This window comes from Ornithodoros turicata, chromosome 2, assembly GCF_037126465.1.
Source record: "Ornithodoros turicata isolate Travis chromosome 2, ASM3712646v1, whole genome shotgun sequence".
Lineage (NCBI taxonomy): Eukaryota > Metazoa > Arthropoda > Arachnida > Ixodida > Argasidae > Ornithodoros > Ornithodoros turicata.
Genome location: NC_088202.1, coordinates 88,588,336 through 88,606,737, shown reverse-complemented (window position 1 = coordinate 88,606,737; position 18,402 = coordinate 88,588,336). Strand labels below are relative to the sequence as shown.

The following is an 18,402-nucleotide window of genomic DNA, read 5'->3' as shown; positions in this document are numbered from 1 at the left end:
GCAAACACTGATGTTTGTTATCTACAAGCTCTTTGACATTTCAAGTATACACTCCTGTGAAATGGTCCTGGTGACCATCCCGAAAGAAGGCAGAGAAGTGTACAAGTCCCTGTACTCGAACTCCAAGAAATTGCGTTTTAAAGGCAAGGTCTGAAAACTCTGAAAATAATGTATAAAACAATCACTGTGAAATAAACAGTTTTTATGATGTGCTCCATTTTGTTTGTCTGATGTGCTTTTGTCATCTTCCCTCACCTCCAGGGCAGCACTGAACCTGTTGTCTGCAAATTTTGCAGTGAGGTTATTACCAAGTTTTCAAATAGTATTTGAGCCAGCCATCGTTTCTGACACATGACTGAGGCATGTCAGATTTTCAGTTGGAAGGGAACAGGAGGGCAGTAATGTTTTTTCTGTATTATTATTATAGCAATATACAGTCAACCCTCGATTTACGAATTCCCTCGGTTTATGAACGGCGTCACAAGAAGCCAAACTTTTTCCATATATTTCTCACTCTGTTTATGAACCCTCGATATCCGAACTGTGAACGAATTTTCAGGGAATGAACCGCAAAAATAAGTGTTCTGACCTCAATTTATGTACGGGGTTGTTGACACATGGGGAAGTTAGTGGGATTGTGAAAATAAAGATGAACGAAGAATGAAGGTCAAGCACATGTGCAGTGCTCCCGAGAATTCTCCAAGGGTACAGCTTTGACGACATCTATAACTTGGATGAAACCGCATTATTTTATAAGCTATTAGGCCCTATACAGTAAACCCCCGATAACTCGAAGTCGTAAAAACCGGAAAAAATTTCGAGATAAGCGGGGTTTCGAGTTAAGCGAACAGCGAAAATTACGTGGCCACGATGTTACCACAATGCGCTATGTTATGAAACGTAAAAAAAAAGCGTTCCTACAGTAATGTGGCTCGTAAACAATTCCGAAACCATTTATTTTTCAACATCATCTGAGACTGAATAACTCCGTAATGGCAATCTGCTTGGCATTTGCGTCTGTGAACAAGAAAGCATCTTCAAGCACTTCAATGCAACGCATGAGACGCTCCTCCCGGCACGTCACTACCGCGGCCACTCTCGACGATTTCTGTATCACTCAGTTCACCGCTACTGGAACATCGCCGTCGTAAAGCGCATAGTCCTCGATGTTGAAGTCCTAAGTCACTCTCCCCAAAACATGCGAGGCGCATCACGTCGTTGCACAATTCATCACAGCCACTGAAGTGGTCTGCTGACTCCGGTACGGCGGTGGAAGACCAGAAACCCGCATGAATGAAACAGTTCATGCTACTGGCTTGATGAACTTGCTACCAGGCCTTTGATAAGTGCCACTTTCCGCTCCAAAGTCAGGGACTTTCATGCGCGTTGTTCAGCCATCATGGCGCCGCGAAGAACGAAAAGAGAGATGGTCGGACGAATGCAAAGGAGGAGGAGGAGGAGTGACGTCGGGTGGAAAGGGGAGTGCTGTCTGCCTGCCACAGCTAGCGGCGCGTGAGGCGTGAGTCACTAGGACTGAAAGGCTTTGACCTTGACCTAGCCTGGGGGACCAAAGAATGCACGCAGCCGTAGGTACGCAGACCTACCGGTGATGGGATTTCGAGATATCTGTACTCGGGCAAAAAAAAGCTTCGACTTAAAAGGGCCCAAATATATAGGAAGCATTGGGACATGGATCGGGACGCAAAATATATTCGAGATAACCGATATTTCGAGATAAGCGAGTTCGAGTTAACGAGGGTTTACTGTAGTAGGACATTATCCTCAAATCCTGTCTCTGGTACAAAACACAGCAAGGAGCGGCTCACTGTCCACCTTTTATCCAAGGCTTCTGGGACTGAGAAGTGCAAACCAGTGATCAGAGGCAAATTAAAATGGCCAAGAGACTTCAAGAAGAAATCTTTGCCAGAGATCACTACTACAGTGACTGCAGTCACTACCATGTGAACGGAAGGGCATGGGTTACGTCTGACATCTTTGTGGACAGTTTGTGACGACAAGTGCTCGAGCTCAGATGACGACTTGCCCCTAGCGGAATTGCAAAGGAAGTTGCGGGTCTTAGATCCTTCACTTCGGGACTCGCAGACGCCAACTCGGCCGCAGAGGAGTGGATTTCCTGTACTGATAGTGAACACATACCATATTTTCTCGATTGTAAGATGACCTTTTTCCCCAAAATCCAGTGTTCCAAAGTCGGGGGTCGTCTTATATTCGAATATGCGCGCCACAACGAAGTCAGGGGAAAGGTGGAAGCGGGTGACGGGATCAGCCAATAGCGCGGCGCGACCGATATCACCTGTTGCGGTGTCAGCGCCTCAGCGCGATGCAAATACAATACGGCACAGTGGGGACGGCCGGAACGGCATTCTTCATTCACTGTCATGGCGTTGGTCTCTGGCGTTTTGACAGAGTTAACACTTTCGTAAACACAGCAACAATTCAGCTTACACCAATTTAGAAATAAGTGTTACAAGGTGGCTAAAACAACAGGGAGAGGTCAAGAATTGTGCCAGCGCAGTGAATTTTGGACACTTGGTACAATGTGCCTGACGACGTTGTCGTGCACACTCTCAAGAAATATGGTTCTGTGCGCAGCTAGCAACAAAGAACACAGTAGTGTAGAAAGTGATGATCAATAAACGATATTGTGCATTGATTCCAACTGCTATTCTGCCTCCCAATCCCTGTTTACTTATTTTCCAAATTCGTGTACCCTAACTCGGGGGTCGTCTTATATTCAAGGTTGTCTTAGATTCGAGAAAATACAGTATGTGAACCGCTTTATGATGGTGCTTTAGTGCAGTTGCCAAATGATGGCACCAAGAGTGAGCATAATGATAGTGAAGATAACCAGCAGGACTGTTCGGAAGCTGTGACAGCTCGCTCAGCGTGGAATCTCATCCACCCCTAAGAACACACTGTCGTCCCTGGGATATCAGACTGTTATCATACAGGGACAGACAGGACGTCCGCCGGACGGCGAAATCGGTCCTCATGTGTTAAAATGGGACTGACACATGTCCTTACGATATCCTTTAGTTGCCCCTAGGAGGTCATCAGCTTTACAACTTCTGTTTCACTGATTGATTACTGTCAATTCATATTGACAAACTGCCGCATGAAGTGTAGTACTTTCCATAACGTAAATGAGCTCGAAGATTTAACGAGACAGAAATCTAGAAGGCGAAAAAAAAAAGGTCTTGCCTGGAGCTCAAAGGCCAAGAAACCGACTTCGAAAGGTACTGGAACCAAAGAAAAATCAGACACTATTTATTGCTTGTTATGAGATTCCTGTAGGTTTGAGAGTAGTGCTCGCCTAGGACACAAAACGAAGGGTGAGCTATCGAAGTTTAAATAAATTTAGCAAGCACACAATACTCGAGCGACGAATTGCTTGAAGTGTCAACTCAAAACCAATGCGAAGTCTATGTTTCTTACTCGTTTTGGTTTGAGACATTCGGGTAGGACCTTCAAGTTTTCATGATCCCGTCACCCGCTTCCACCTTTCCCCTGACTTCGTTGTGGCGCGCATATTCGAATATAAGACGACCCCCGACTTTGGAACACTGGATTTTGGGGAAAAAGGTCATCTTACAATCGAGAAAATATGGTATGTGTTCACTATCAGTACAGGAAATCCTTCAAAAATCAAAACTCAAAAGCAGTGCTACAGAATCGCGCTTTTTCGTCTTTTCCGCGGTACATGCTCCAGGTATCGTAGACGGACACATTTTCTTAGGGAAATAAATTTTACATAGGGCCGCCCTCTTCTAACGACTGTCATTCAGCCCCAGGGATTGGCCCAGAACGCGAAACAAATGTGTGATGCGTTCGTCATCCTGGGGGAGTGGAGCGAAACTTGTAGAGAGCCGAGAAGGCCAGGAGTCTACCTGCATGGTGAGCCAGTGCGGGTCATGCCACCACAGGTGTTCGGCGGCGAGTCGCCGGGCAGACACACCACAAGCGACAAGATCAGCGAGGTTCTCTTGTCCGGGGCAATGAAGCCACGTGTGACTGGCGGAGAGGAACTTGATTTCGGTGATGCAGTCCCCTAACCGCACGCGAGCTTAATCAGGCAATTTAGCTTCTGCCCCTCTGGAATAAAGTGGGACCATACTCATGAAAGCGGGTCTCCGAGTTTCCTTCCTGTAACATATATTTGTTGGTGCCGAGACCCGGGGTTCTCTCTGCTGCTCTCCTCTGTCAAGGAACCACTCGGATACTGCTGCCATCTTCGTCATCTTCAACGAGTTGTCTGCAGAAGGCTCACACTGTCCTTCGCGCGGCGGTGACACGACTGCTCAGTGTCTGTACCTGCTAGAGGCCCACTAGGACACCACGGTCGCTCCCGGGAGGATGTTGGGAATTGACGAGGACGTTCTGCCCACGCGAGTACAGAAAGAGGATAAGGAATCGCGAGCCTGGCACTTGGGGCTGTACCTTCGTTCAGGCAGTTTAGTTTCGGTCTCAGAGTTTCCTTCCAGAGTCTCCTAACAGAGGTCTTTTCCCCGATGACGAGTGATGTTTGTACACTTTCTTGTTGACACACATTGCACTGCGATTAGGCCTAAGCGCTAGTCTTCAGCCTTTTCCCCGATGAGCAGTGTTTTCTATGCACTGTCACATGTTTATAGTTGTTTAGCAGTGTCTTGTTGCATTTGTACCTACCTTTAGTGTTTTTTATGTGTTCCACGCCAATCACCATGAGCCCGATCACTGCATCTAGGTCTAAGCACCCTGATGCCTAGCTCTGCGCTCGTCTTCAGCCTTTCCCCTCGATGATCAGTGTTGTGTACGTGCTGTCGCATGTTTATTGTTTAGCAGTGCCCTTCTTGTGTTGATACGCGTTCTTGTTTACACCGTGTTGACCTCGCGCTGCGATTAGGCCAAAGGCTCGTCTTCAGCCTTTTCCCCGATGTGCAGTGTTATGTATGCGCCCCCGCATGTTTAGACTTCTTTGTGCAATGTCTTTATTATTGCATTACTTTAGCAGTGTCTTTCTTGTTGAAATTTTTACCAGCCACTAGTATTTTGTTGTTTTTTCTGTCTTCCACGCAAATCGCAATGAGGGGGCTGGTGGTGTCACCTGGTGTGATGCTTTGCAACTAGGTAGCCACCTGTCGTCGATATCTGCAACAAGTCATTGCTGGCAACGAGCAAGACTGGTCACTGGTCAGACTCCTGTTCTGGAGAGATTTCTCCGAGCTGGCATCGTTGATTTTCAAATAATTTGTTTCTCTCCACAGCTACTTCTATTGATTCAATTTTTTATGACCATGAGTAGCCCACAACTCACACAGCCCTCTGGACATGTGTTAGGTGCTCCCCCATTAGTGTAATGACCCACTGGATCGTCCCACTTACTGGAGGTCCTAATGCACCTTTTTTCACACTTGCGTTATATCCTAGTGGCTGTCCAGTGAAACAGGATCAGCGCGCGCCAAAACACAGCCAGGTAGAGTGCCTCAGCCTTCTTTGCAAAGAGGGCGCAAGTATCGAGGCACCCTACAACCGGCGCCATATTGACCCCATCTATTGAATATGTACCGAACCTTCTTCGACACCATCTGGGTCACAGAGCATGCGCAGAAGCATTGTGACAAACGTCAATTACTAATCAATTGAAATTTAATGGTGTCCAGAAGGCTATGTGAGTTGTGGGGAAGGCGTGGTCAGTGATTACTACTGTCGTTACGGCACTGCCAGACGCGGCACGGCACTATCCCCCTTGGTGCAAAGTGCGTAGGTCGAGAGCTTCCGTACAGGCGGGAGTACTACTGTCTGCTCCGTACGCACCCGGAGGTGCGCGTCTTTATCAGGTATCGTTCCATCACGATAGGCTAATCTTTTCAGTGACCTCCTTTTTTTCGTCGTTCCATCGTACCTCGTGCAGCTGCGTCGAGCTATTGAGCGCCACGTCTAATCACACCATGTCGTGGATATTCATAAAAGCCCCTCGGGCAGTGGACCCCTGCCACAATAGAACAGTAAATGATTTTATTTTTGGGGGTATGGACAACAGACACCTAATGAATTTGAAAAAGTAGAAACATAAGAAGTGCCACGCAACATGCACACCATCAGGGATGGCTGTCAGGGAGGTAGACTTCTAAGTTAAACAACGACGACCACCGCAGACTTTCCGTGAGTTGTAAGCCACGAAAAGAGCTAGGAAAAATGTTTAGACACAGTAGTGCCACAGTGAAAATGCGAGTAGCCCTGCAGCCCCCTTATATATGACACGGGTATGCTAGCGAGTTAATACCAAAAGATTACAAGTGAGACATACCGTGAAATAATAACGGAGCGCTGCAATAAAGTATTTACATGACACTTGAAGCTCAACCGTACACGGCACGGTGACCACAATGTACCTCAAAGCATCGCCGAAACAATGCTCCAGTGTTATACGCAAGGGAATGCAACGGGCGGACGCAGGTTGAAACATGCAAGTCGTCGCCTCGCTGCTCCGATTTGTGCAGCCCTGTGCAGTTGGCAGACTCGCTTTGCTCACGGGCTGGTCTGGACACGTGTCGCGCGTTCCGTGGTTGTGTTAGCAGTGTGTTGGATTTTACTGTGTGTATGCCATTCCGTGCATGATGGCATCATGATAAAGGGGGGACGTCAATGCTTGAATCCCATTGATCGTCCTAAATTTTTCATTTCTTACTGGCCATTGGTGGAATGCGAGCAGCAGTACACGCAGTGACATGAAGGAAGGTGGGAAAAGGCGGTTCCTTTGGAATTTCACTGTGCAAATGAGCCGCAACTAGAACTACCTGCTTTTCGAGTGCAGCAAAGGCGCAGCCTTCACCTTATCTGGGTCGGAGAGCCGTCTCAGATTAGCGGCTACTCCAATCAGCTTTATCGCTTCAAATCACGTGCCCTCGTACCAGGATTGCCTGTTGCCCTTTCTGCGCTTGAGTACTTCTGACAATTTATATAAGTATGTTCGCTTCTCAGGGTGTTTAATAAGGACGATGAATTTGAATAATGACTGGCTCAAATTCTGCTTTCCCACATTTCCCAGAAAACATCTAATTAATAAGTTAATTAATGAATTTTACCTAATTAGTCGTCCAGCAGTTGCATACGCTGTCCTACAGGATGTCTGCATGGCGGTTTAATCCACCTGCTGAACTGCATCTATTTTGCTGTGCTAGTTTTTTTCCAGTCACTATGAAATCCTCAAGTGACGTTTCCACTGAAGACGAACAAAGGTCGCCACGGGTAGCAAATGTAAGAATGGGTCACTTACGTTCCCAGCAATACACCCATCTGTGTCAACACTGTCTATGCCTTCGGGAATTACCGCCGGAAGGTCACGATCCCGCAAAAAAAAAAAAAAAAAGAACACCCGATAACACCTGAAGGCAATTATCGCCCGGTTTCTCCCCGAATTACAGATATTAAGAATAGCGCCCGATTTTTACCCCCCGAATCTGAGAAAGGCATTTAACCCGAAAAAGTCACTCCCTACTTATATGGCGCTGTTCACATGCGCCGTCACTCGAGCCATACATCTAGAGGTATCAAGAATGAGAATGACGTACTTCCTCTTGGCCTTCAGGCGTTTTACTGCTCGACGAGGGCTGCCGTCAGTGATTTACACAGATAACGCTCCAACCTTCAAACGAGCAGAAAAAGAAATCTGGAAGGCATTAAAAGGGTCAAGCTTCCAGGACCACCTCTCCTGCCATGGAATTCACTGGAAATACATCGTTGAACGTGCTGCTTGGTGGGGTGGTTTCTGGGAGGGATTGGTCAGAGGCATGAAAAATGTCCTGAAGAAAAGTCTGGGCAAGAGTAGGTTCAACTTCGAGGAGCTCACGACCATCCTACACGTAGCAGAAGCTGTAGTCAACTCGCGTCCACTGACGTTCGTCACCGACAGCTCAAGTGAGGCAGCACCGCTTTCACCAGCACACTTTTCAGTGGGAAAATAGGATGACGTCTCTTCTGTCTCTGGACGTCAACTTCCATGAACCAAGGACTGGTACAGAGATTAGGCGGAAACTTCATCAACAGATGCTAAACGCCTTTTAGAGGTGCTGGAGAACAGAGTATCTTCTGCAGCTGAGATCAGCGCATCAGGTCAAGGCCACCAGTAGAAGCCAAGCACCGCTACAAGTTGGGGACTTAGTCGTCATCCACAACGAGAGATTACCACACTATATGTGGAAAACTGGATGAATAACGGTTGTGTTTGTGGGAAGGGACAATCAGGTACGTGCCTGTGCAGTAGGGCTTCCTGATGGGACAGTGTTACGCAGGCCCGTACAACTACTGTATCCACTAGAGTTGTGTTGAGTGTGCTATGAGGTGTTTGATCTTTCTGCATTCGTCTGCAATTCTCACTTTCTTGGTCAGTGTATATGCCACTTTTCATTACTTACTCATTCTTCCGGGAATTCTCATTTCCCGGGGAGGATGTTTCGGATTGATTTCGTATTCGTATTTTATTTTGTAATATCATATTTGTAGAAGACGAGAACGATGAAGGGAAAGTGTGTGTGCTTTATAAGGCGTGGAACTCTACGATTGGTTGTCTGTTTTCTGGGGACTCCATTGCTACACTGACGAGACTAGGTCTTGATCTTTTCTTGAATGTATGTGTTTATTGGTGTAACCATTTACAAGTGCTGCTTTGACATCATAGTGACGAACCTTCAATTTCCGTACTGCTGCAAAAGGTCGAAGTACTCGTAACTAGTACAGAGCCACGTCCAATCAGAACCACTTTTTCGAAAATAGAGTTCAAGCCAGTGCTAATCCTGTTGAAGCCAATTGTAAGTCTGCAGACTGGCTGGTAATAGGTCCTCATCGTCGACTTCCATCGAAGCGCAAGAAAGCAGCTGAAGATCGGAGCCGTGTTTTCACAGCACTGCTGTCCCGCTGACATGGATTGCTGACACCACGGCAGAGTATTCCTATGGCACAGGAGATGTCTGGCCATGCATGGTACTCAAGTAGAGCAACTCTCCAACTGCTTGACGATAGAGTCTGTTGCTGAGTAGTAGATCGTGTTCTCCCTTGAGCTTCAAATAATTTGAGTTCATTGGTGTGGGACTACCCTTTGCACTCCACAGGCCGTACTTGTCAATAAGGGTGTCGATCATTTTCGTCTGGTGAAGCAGAAAACTCCTATCTTGAGTCCTCTCAATTTCAATGCCAAGATATCGCCAGACTGGCCCAAGGGCCTTTATCTGATAGCACTGGTTGAGTTTCCGTCCAACATCAGTAACGACATCGGTGTTTACATGACAGAGCAGCATATCGTCTACATAGAGTAACATGTACAAACGTGTCATGCCTGCTAACTTGGAATATAAACATGGATCCACTTGGCTACATCAAAAGCTTCATTCAAGGAAGACACTGTTTGCCTTTATAGTCCAAGCTCTTGCTGCCTGATTGAGACCATCAAGGGATTTTTGCAACTTACACACAAGGTGTTCCTGCCCCTCTGCAACAAACCCTTCTGGTTGCTTTATATAGATGTCTTCTTCGACATCGCCGTGAATAAAGGCTGTTTTCACATCATAGTAACAGACATGTAATCGCCGTGTCGCTGCGAGAATAAAAAAGTACTCGCAATGTGGTCAATTTGGCCGCGGGTGTGAAGGTAGCGGCATAATCTTCCCCAAATGTCTGTGAGCATCCCAGGGCAACCAACCTTGCTTTATAACGTTCTACGTTTTCATCATTGTCCCGCTTGGTTTTAAATGTCCACTTACAGCCAAAGGGCCATTTGCCTTGTGGCAGCTCGACAAGGTCCCAGGTATGAAGCTGCTGTAGAGACAAATTCTTCCTCGGCTGCCCCCAACCATTGGCCTCTGTCAGAAGGAGGTACTTTTTGCATGTCTTTCCAGCTCGCAGGATCAGTGACGGATTGAACCAAAGACACATATGCCAGACGATCCGGAGGTGCACTTTTATTGGTTCTTTCCGAATGGCAAAGTGCAGTTACTTGATCCTCCCCTTGTTTGACTGGTGAAGGCAGCAGCGGAGGTGGTGTCCACAGATCGACCTCCAATTCAGTGCAAGGGCCTGGACACTGCTCAATGTGACAGGAAGGCTCTCGGCATTGGTATCTTGCAGGATCGTGCCCACTAGAAGATGCATGAGCAGCTTGTATGCAAAAAGCCTTCATGACTGGCGTTTCGTTGAAGACTGTGTTGCGTGTCACTTTGACCATGTGGGACCCATTCACAAGAATCCAATATCATTCACTGAACCCAACCAATGTGCCTTCAATCGCACGCGCGTCCCAATTGTGATGTTGCTCTATAGGGACATGCATGAACGCTTTGCTCCCGAACATTCTGATATGTTCCACGTTCGATCTCTGACTGTGCCACAATTCATAGGGAGTCCTGTCCACAAACCTGCTCGGCAATCGGATTCTGGATGTAGCAGGGCCGTCAGGATAGCTTCATCCCAGTAGGTCCTGGGTAAGTTTGTTCCAAACAGCATGCTATGCGCGCTGTCACAGAGTGTCCTATTCTTCCTGTCAGTGACTCCGTTCTGTTGTGGGCTGTAACGGACAGACGTCTGGAGTTGAATACCGTGTCGGCGGAGAAGCTGTATTGTCTTGCCGCCAGTATATTCTGTGCCGTGGTCAGCATGAAGGATGTTCGGATAACGGCTGAACTTGTCGCGTGTTGAGTGAGGCCAGGAGACAAAAGGCGTCAAGTCGGACCAAACTATTTTATTGACCGTCCTAGCCGGTCGCTCGAGTAGAAGAAGAAGAAGTAACTAGCTCGCGTCTCGTGAGCGCGAGATGGCAGGGCACAAACAGGGTCATGTGGCCAAAGGCGATGTTGGTGCAGCTAGTGCTGCTACATCATCCTCCCTCCCCTGGAGAAAGATGATGCTGAAGCTGCAGGCTGGACAGTGCGGTGCAGATCCCACGATACGTGCTTGCTTGAAACTGGGCGCAGTGGGAAAGATCGAGATGCGGCTGAGGGGGCGGTACGATCGTCATGCTGTGTGTCAGACTTGTTCGAATCTGAAGAAACTTCCAGCTGGGTGAAATGCGCCAGAGATGAGGGGTCTAGGTGAGCGGGCTGCAGCCTATCGATGGAGATGTTGTCCTCGCGGCCATTAAGCTGTACACGGTAGAACTTGGCGTATCGGTGCAGAACTTGAAAGGGGCCGTCGAAATGAGGCTGAAGAGGCTTACGAACGGCATCCCGGCGAATGAAAACATGTGTACAGCTTTCAAGCTCTGGGCTGATGAAGGGATGGCTACGAAGGTTTCGTCGGGTTGGGGAAGGGCAGAGCTGGGACATTGTCAAACGGAGTTGGTGAAGGAATGACGATGGCTCGGGTGCTTCGGGGCGCACAGGATGGAAGAATTCTGACGGCAAACGTAGTGACGTCCCGTAGACGAGTTCTGCGCTGGAGGCGCCGATGTCTTGCTTGAGGGCCGTCCGAATACCGAGCAGCACTGTAGGAAGAGCGGCGAACCACTGGGTACGCTCACGCGCGCAGGAGAGGGAGGCCTTAAGGTGACGGTGAAAACGCTCAACGAGCCCGTTTGCTTGGGGGTGGTATGAGGTGGTTCGTATCCGATGTGTGCCGAGGGTCTCCAAGAGCTGGGTGAACAGCCTGGCTTCAAATTGGCGGCCGCGATCTGTGGTAAGGGTAGCAGGCACACCAAAACGGGCTATCCAGCCGTGCAAAAAGGCTTCGGCAACGGTCTCGGCGGTGGAATCGGCGATGGGAATTGCTTCTGGCCACCTCGTAAATCTGTCAACGCATGTTAACAGGTATGAATGACCATGCGACGGGGGTAGCGGGCCCACCAGATCGATGTGCACGTGGGAAAATCGGGCGTCAGGGAGCGGGAATGCTGCTAAAGGTGCCTTGTTGTGCTGGTTGACTTTCACACGTTGGCAGACGAGGCAAGCGCGGGTCCATGCCCGAACGTCGGCGTTCATCGATGGCCATAGAAAGCGGGTGGTGAGCAGCTTCTGCGTGGCGCGGATACCAGGGTGGGCTAGGGCATGCACGCTATCAAAGACAAGGCGACGGAAAACCTGCGGAATGAACGGCCTGGGTCTGCCCGTGGAGATGTCGCAAGTTAACTTGAGGAGCGATCCGGGCAGAGGCACCTCTTCGAAAGAAAGAGTGGTGGCAGAATCTCGCAATTTCCGAAGCTCTTCGTCTGACTGCTGCGCCTCGGCGATCTTGGAATAGTCCATCGTCAACTTCGGAAAGGTGACAGCATCGACGTGCATCCTGGACAGAGCATCCGCTACAGGGTTGTCGGTTCCGTTGACGTGGCGAATGTCGACGGTGAACTCACTTATGAAGGCCAGCTGCCGGGCTTCACGGGGAGTAACTGTCGGCAGCCTTGGAGAGGAACGCGTAAGTCAAAGGCTTGTGATCTGACAGGATGTAGAACGTTCTTCCTTCGACGAAATACCGGAAGTGGCGGATGGCTAAATAGGCAGCGAGCAGCTCACGGCCAAACGCGCTGTAGCGGGACTGCGCTGGAGAGAGCTTCTGCGAGAAGAAAGACAAAGGTCTCCACTGCCCGTCGATGTACTGCTGTAAGACACCGCCAACAGCATGGTCAGAGGCGTCAACCATGATGTTAGTTGGCGCGCCGTGTTTCGGGTAGACGAGGACAGTAGCGTCTGCAAGGGCTTGTCTGGCAGCGAGGAAAGCGGTGTTCGCTTCTTCCGTCCACGAAAACGGCGTTGAAGATGGCGTGCCGCGCAGCATGTCTGTCAGAGGTCGCAAAATGCGCGCACAGCATGGAATAAATCGTCGATAAAAGTTCACCATTCCCAAAAACTCTCGCAGCTTACGCAGTGACGTTGGCGTTGGGAAGTTGCGTATGGCAAGAACTTTGTGGTCGAGAGGGCGGATGCCGTCGCTGCTGATTAGGTGCCCGAGGAACTCCAGCGATGGCTTGCCGAACTCGCATTTTTCGGCGTTCACAACAATGCCGAACTCTTGGAGACGCTGGAAAAGCGCGCGAAGGTGGTCTTCGTGCTCCTCGGGGGACCCGCTGGCAACGAGGATGTCATCTATGTAGGCAAACGCAAAGGGAAGGCCGCGCAGCACTTGATCCATAAACCGTTGGAAGGTCTGGGCGGCGTTTCGCAGACCAAAGGGCATCCTGAGATATTCGAACATGCCGAATGGTGTAACGATGGCAGTCTTGAGCACGTCATATGGTGATTGTGTCGGTGGGGAGGCAACCAAGTCGCGCACCTCGGAAGCATCAGTAGGGGAAAGTGCGGCAATGACGTGGTAGAACTTCGTCAGTTGGTCACTGATGAGACGAAGGGCGAATTGGGCCTCAGCTTGCCCGAACCATACGACGGGATCGGCGGCCCAAAACGTCGGCAGCTTGATAGCGACGGCGGAAACTTGCGGTGGGGGCAACAGGGGCGCCGCAATAGCGGGCACCGCAACGTTCTGTTGCTGTGGTCCTGGGACTTGCTGGACTGGCGGAAAGTGGCCTGCTGGTCCTGGGAGAGGGCCAGTAGCAGAAGGGGGTCCAGTGGCCATCACGTCCGGGTCACCAGTTGTCGCGTGTTGAGTGAGGCCAGGAGACAAAAGGCGTCAAGTCGGACCAAACTATTTTATTGACCGTCCTAGCCGGTCGCTCGAGTAGAAGAAGAAGAAGTAACTAGCTCGCGTCTCGTGAGCGCGAGATGGCAGGGCACAAACAGGGTCATGTGGCCAAAGGCGATGTTGGTGCAGCTAGTGCTGCTACAAACTTATTTGCGACATGTGCCAAACAGTTAGCAAATTTGGGAGGGACTTCTTCTTTGGACCGCAACATGTGCAAAACTGTGTATCTGGAGTAATAATCGATGAAAGTCAGGAACCACCGGAGTCTGCTTGGAGTTCACATCAGTCCACACACATCCATGTGAATTAGATCAAGCACCTGTGTAGACTGCGATGCAGCGACTTTGGGGAACGATTACCTCTTCATCTACTCTTTTGAGCAACTTGTGCACTTCAGCTGATGCTCGTACTCACTTATGCAAATCCCATGTGGAAAGCTTTGTGTCTCTAACTTTTCAGAACTTCTGTGTCCCGATGCCCTAAGCGACGATGCCATACATGGACAATCTCCTAGTGACTGGTAACCTGAGTGATATGTCCTCGCTTTGAATTCCCTGTTACATGTCGATAGAGCTCATTCTGAATGGTGCCAGTAGCGACAGTATTCTTGCCTTTAGTGATGATGCAGTGATAGTCACGGAACAACCTGCTGTGAAGAACGTGCGGTCGTTGCACATGTGGCTCGCCGCGCCAGAGTCGATATACCAACCACTCTTGGATGTACCCTCGCGAAATGGAAAGGCAATATCGGAAGCTGTCCAGCTACATGATGCAGCCACCCCTGCCCTTTGCTTAGGGTGTTGTTTAAAAGAACTCCTCTGTGCACGGGGCAGTTATTCCCCAAATGACCAGCCTTCTTCCAAAAGTCGCAATCCTTAGTTTCATCTGTAGCTTTTTCCTTTGTTGCATGTTTCGTTCCGGAGTGCGGTTTGGGAATTGCATGTTGCAGATGAGAATCACTCTTGCTTTTTTTTATACTCGTCCACGAGTTTGCCCTTCACATATTCTAGTGGGAGATCATCATCTGGTCGAGCGTCAAGAGCTGTGACAAGTGTTTTGTACGTCTCTGGTAGGCCACTGAGAAGAGCAGCCACTTGAGATTCGGTGATGTCTTGACCAATACCTCTTAGGCGCTCTACAAGCTGCAAAGCGCGCCTGATGAACATTTGCATCTCCTTCTCTCTTCCAAGTGTCGACTGGTATAACTTCCTCAAGAGGTACAGCTTATTGCTCAAGTTGGCCCACTCTTGCACCTTGCGAAGTTCCAGCCTTGTCTCCCATACCAACTTGCAATTACAGAGATGGACAATCAGGCTGTCAGCAGTGCTAAGGCAAATGGTGCTTTGGGCTTTGCGATGGCCTACTGTCCATATGGTCATCAGGGTCTCCAGTGGAGCATCCTTACGAAGGCCCAAGTGTGTTCGTGAACCAGTAATGTCTTCATTTTGAATTTACAGGCTTGGTAATTTTCATCAGTCAACTTGGCTAGCATAAGCTGGGTGGCATCTGTCATTCTCTTCCAAGAGAAGAACGAAATCTCACAGCCTGCTCGTACAGCTTCCAGTAGCTCTTGGGGCCATAACCTGTACAGTGGCGGCAAATATGGAAGCAACTACCTGCTAGAAGTGTGACAGGTTTAATTAAGAACAGTAGTACACGGGTGTGCGTGAGTGTGCGCCCGTGCACCTGGACAAGAATTGTCGTTGTTGTCGCAGTGCTTAACCGAGGTTGTTCCCTATGACCATGCGCAGCGTGGTTCTAATGCAGGTTGATGTGGCAGCAGGGGCCGATACTCAAGCTCGGCTAGGAGGCCTTCTTGTATAGTGTGAGCCTCCTGCACCATCGCTTTAAGGCTATCGAAGTGACTGGCTCGAAGATAGGGCCAGAAGCTGGCACAGAACTGACGGATAGCCTGTGCAATATGCTGTGCTTCTGTAGCAGCATGCTCACCTCTAGTGTACAGCTCTTATAAGGCCCAAACGAATTCTGCCAAGCTCTCATCAGGATGCTGAGTTCACTTATGGAGGATGTTTATGAGTATGCTCTTCTGGGATATGGTATTCATAATCCAGGTGATAAATTCGTTCCTCAACAGCCACTGGAAGTCCTGCAAGTATGTGAACCTTGACTGCAGTCATAGTCAGCGAGTGGCGTCTCCAGCTAAAGCGAACTGCAGGATGCATTGTATCAGAATCTCACCAGAGATTCCCATACCGGTCTGATATTCCAATAGGTCATCCAAAAAATCTGCGGCAGACTTCTTATCTGTGTACCCGGAAAAGGTAGTCAGTCGCAGGGGTGTTTGTGCCTGCAGCGGCAAGACCACCCCAACACTAAGGCGCTGAGATACCAACGAGCATATCTCCGTAATGCGTGACAGGAGTTCTGCCATTACAGTGGAGCCTAACTGTGGCACTGCAGATACTGTAGTCGACTTACTTTGTGGCGGAGGGGCTGTGAATGTCTTTGTTTCATCAGCCAGTGTTCCCAGCACGACGGACACTGGGTATTCTTCACTCCACCTCTCCTCTGAGTGGGACAGCTGGTGTACAAGACCGTGTGCCCTGCTTCGGAGGTGGTACCAGCATGGCAGCGTATGGCCTATTGGGTTTGCTCTGAGGGCTCCGGCACAAGATGGGAGTTACAACGCTCAAAAAACTGACATCACAGAAAAACAAACAACAAAGAAAGCACACTAGCTAGAAAAAAAACGATATCCCGAGAACAAACATAAAGAACATTAACCCGGCGCTATCCGGCCAAAACAAAGCCTGCCGACCGTTAATCAGAGAAAGACAAAAATAACAACAGGAAACTTGCTGCATCCTCCCCACAGTAGAACACACGAGCTCGGGCCTCAAAGCAGGGACAGTTGTGGGAAACTATTCCCACTCACGGGGCAAAGCCCGTCTGTTCTGCCACCGGAGAAGACACAGCACAGCAACAAAGCGAAGTAACAGCAAGGTTTATTTACCTTATCACACCAAAGAGCCGGCAACTATGGCGGGCTAGAATGGTTTGCCAGCGTCCGACCAAATGGCGAAGAATTGCGCGTGCTTTGCACAGTCGCTCGCAACGCGCCAGGCGGGGAAAGCACATTTCTGTGTGTATCACAAACGTTCTACTGTTTCGAGCCGACCACGTGCTCCTCTCAGATTCACACCGCGCCAGCTAGAAAGCTTAACATTGTAGTTTTACAGCCCGTCTGCGCCAAAAGTCGCTCTCCTCTCTGTGGTTGTTGCCTTATGGCGAATTCGGGTGGTCATTTCAATGCAACACAGTCTCTGTGTATCGCGATACTTTATGAAATCTGCACTGGAAAAATATTTCCGTTAGTAACTTACGTGTTTTGTCGTGTCGTGTCTGTGTAGTGCCCCTACCATTTCTTTACTGGTGATAGCTACTGCTAAAGGTCAACCAAAGTGTCTAGGTCGTATAATAAACATTCAACTTTTTTGTTGCAAACCTGTCTTCTCCCAATTCGCTGTTATGCAAACTGAGTACCCACGCAAGCGAGATTTTGATTTTGCAGATTTCATGCAACTTCTTCGTATTTTGAGAAAAGTATCGGGTATGAAGTCTTGTAGTAACGGTAGTGATATTGCCCCCAAGAACACACTGTCATCCGAGGGCTATCCTAAGGTTGTCAGATGGGGACAGGTATGGCATCCCTAGGACGTCAAAATCTGATCCTCAGAATGTCATAATACTGCCACTTTGGCATATGAGATGACATCCCCGAGGCTGTCCCTCGCCCATCCTCAGGGACCAATTTAGGACAGTTTAAGTACACATGGAGGACAATGCTTTCCCTCAATTGCATGCTTTGATTTGTTTGTTTTTGCTATTTCTGGCACGCACATCCGCCAAGTGCTTGCAGAAGTTACATCAAATTGCAATGACACCAAAGTTACGGCAACATTTTTATTGTTCCATTGAGAAACAGAATCTTGTCAAGGACACTAAGTCTGAAAAATCCTCGTATTGCCAACTGTAGGGTGGGACAAGCTTAAGCTTGCCCAATCCGAAAGGTACTAGAATTCTCTTCCTAAGCCAAAACAGATACCATTTGTTGCTTATAACGCGACCCACCTTAAATTCGAGAGTCCTACTCGCCTAGTACGCAAAACGAAGGGTGAGTTGTCCATGTTTCTTTTGATTACACAAAGAAAAAATATCAAAGCGAGGAATTGATTGAAGTATTAGCTCTGCTTCATTCCAAAGTCTATGTTTCTTACTCCCTTTGGTTTGAGACATTCAGGTAGGACCTTTGAAAGTCAAAAGCAGTGCGACAGAATGGCGCGTTTCTGTTCTTTCCACGAGAAATCCTTCATGTATCATAGACAGTCATTCCTTTTGGCGGCAGGGAATTATACGCTGGGCCACCCTTTATTTAAGAAAAAGTTCAGTCAGGTCCTAGGATCGGCCCAAAAACAAAACAAATGTGTCAAGGGAGTCTGAGCAGGTAAACTAAACAAAGTAATATTTCTCGTCCCCCTAGCTACCCCCAGGGACGGGCACAGGACGTACCTGAATGACTCTTCACGGACAGTCCGCGAGTGTTATCCTCAGGACGTTCTGCGGATACACCTCGAAGGACGAGGACACGATGGCACTGTGGGGACATCCTCAGGACCATGTGTGTTCTTGGGCGCGTTACATCAAAACAGGAAGCATCGATATCGTATTTCGCTATACTTTTTACCCAAGTAGCAAGTATCCGTGTCGCGATATACATTCGGTAACGGCTACCCCACTGGTCTACTGTCATGCCGTGCATGTCCCAAA

At 48.9% G+C, this 18,402-nt stretch overlaps 1 protein-coding gene across 2 annotated transcripts in view; it reads left to right on the top strand.

The window, feature by feature from the left end:
- Positions 1–217, top strand: part of LOC135385705 (uncharacterized) — a 30,985-nt gene extending 30,768 nt beyond the window's left edge. For both annotated transcript variants that reach the window (XM_064615171.1, XM_064615170.1), the window contains exon 29: positions 2–217. In XM_064615171.1, the coding sequence (XP_064471241.1) occupies positions 2–154 (153 nt within the window). In that variant the 3' untranslated portion in view covers positions 155–217. The remainder of the gene's footprint in view (position 1) is intronic.
- Positions 218–18,402: the final 18,185 nt, after the last annotated feature.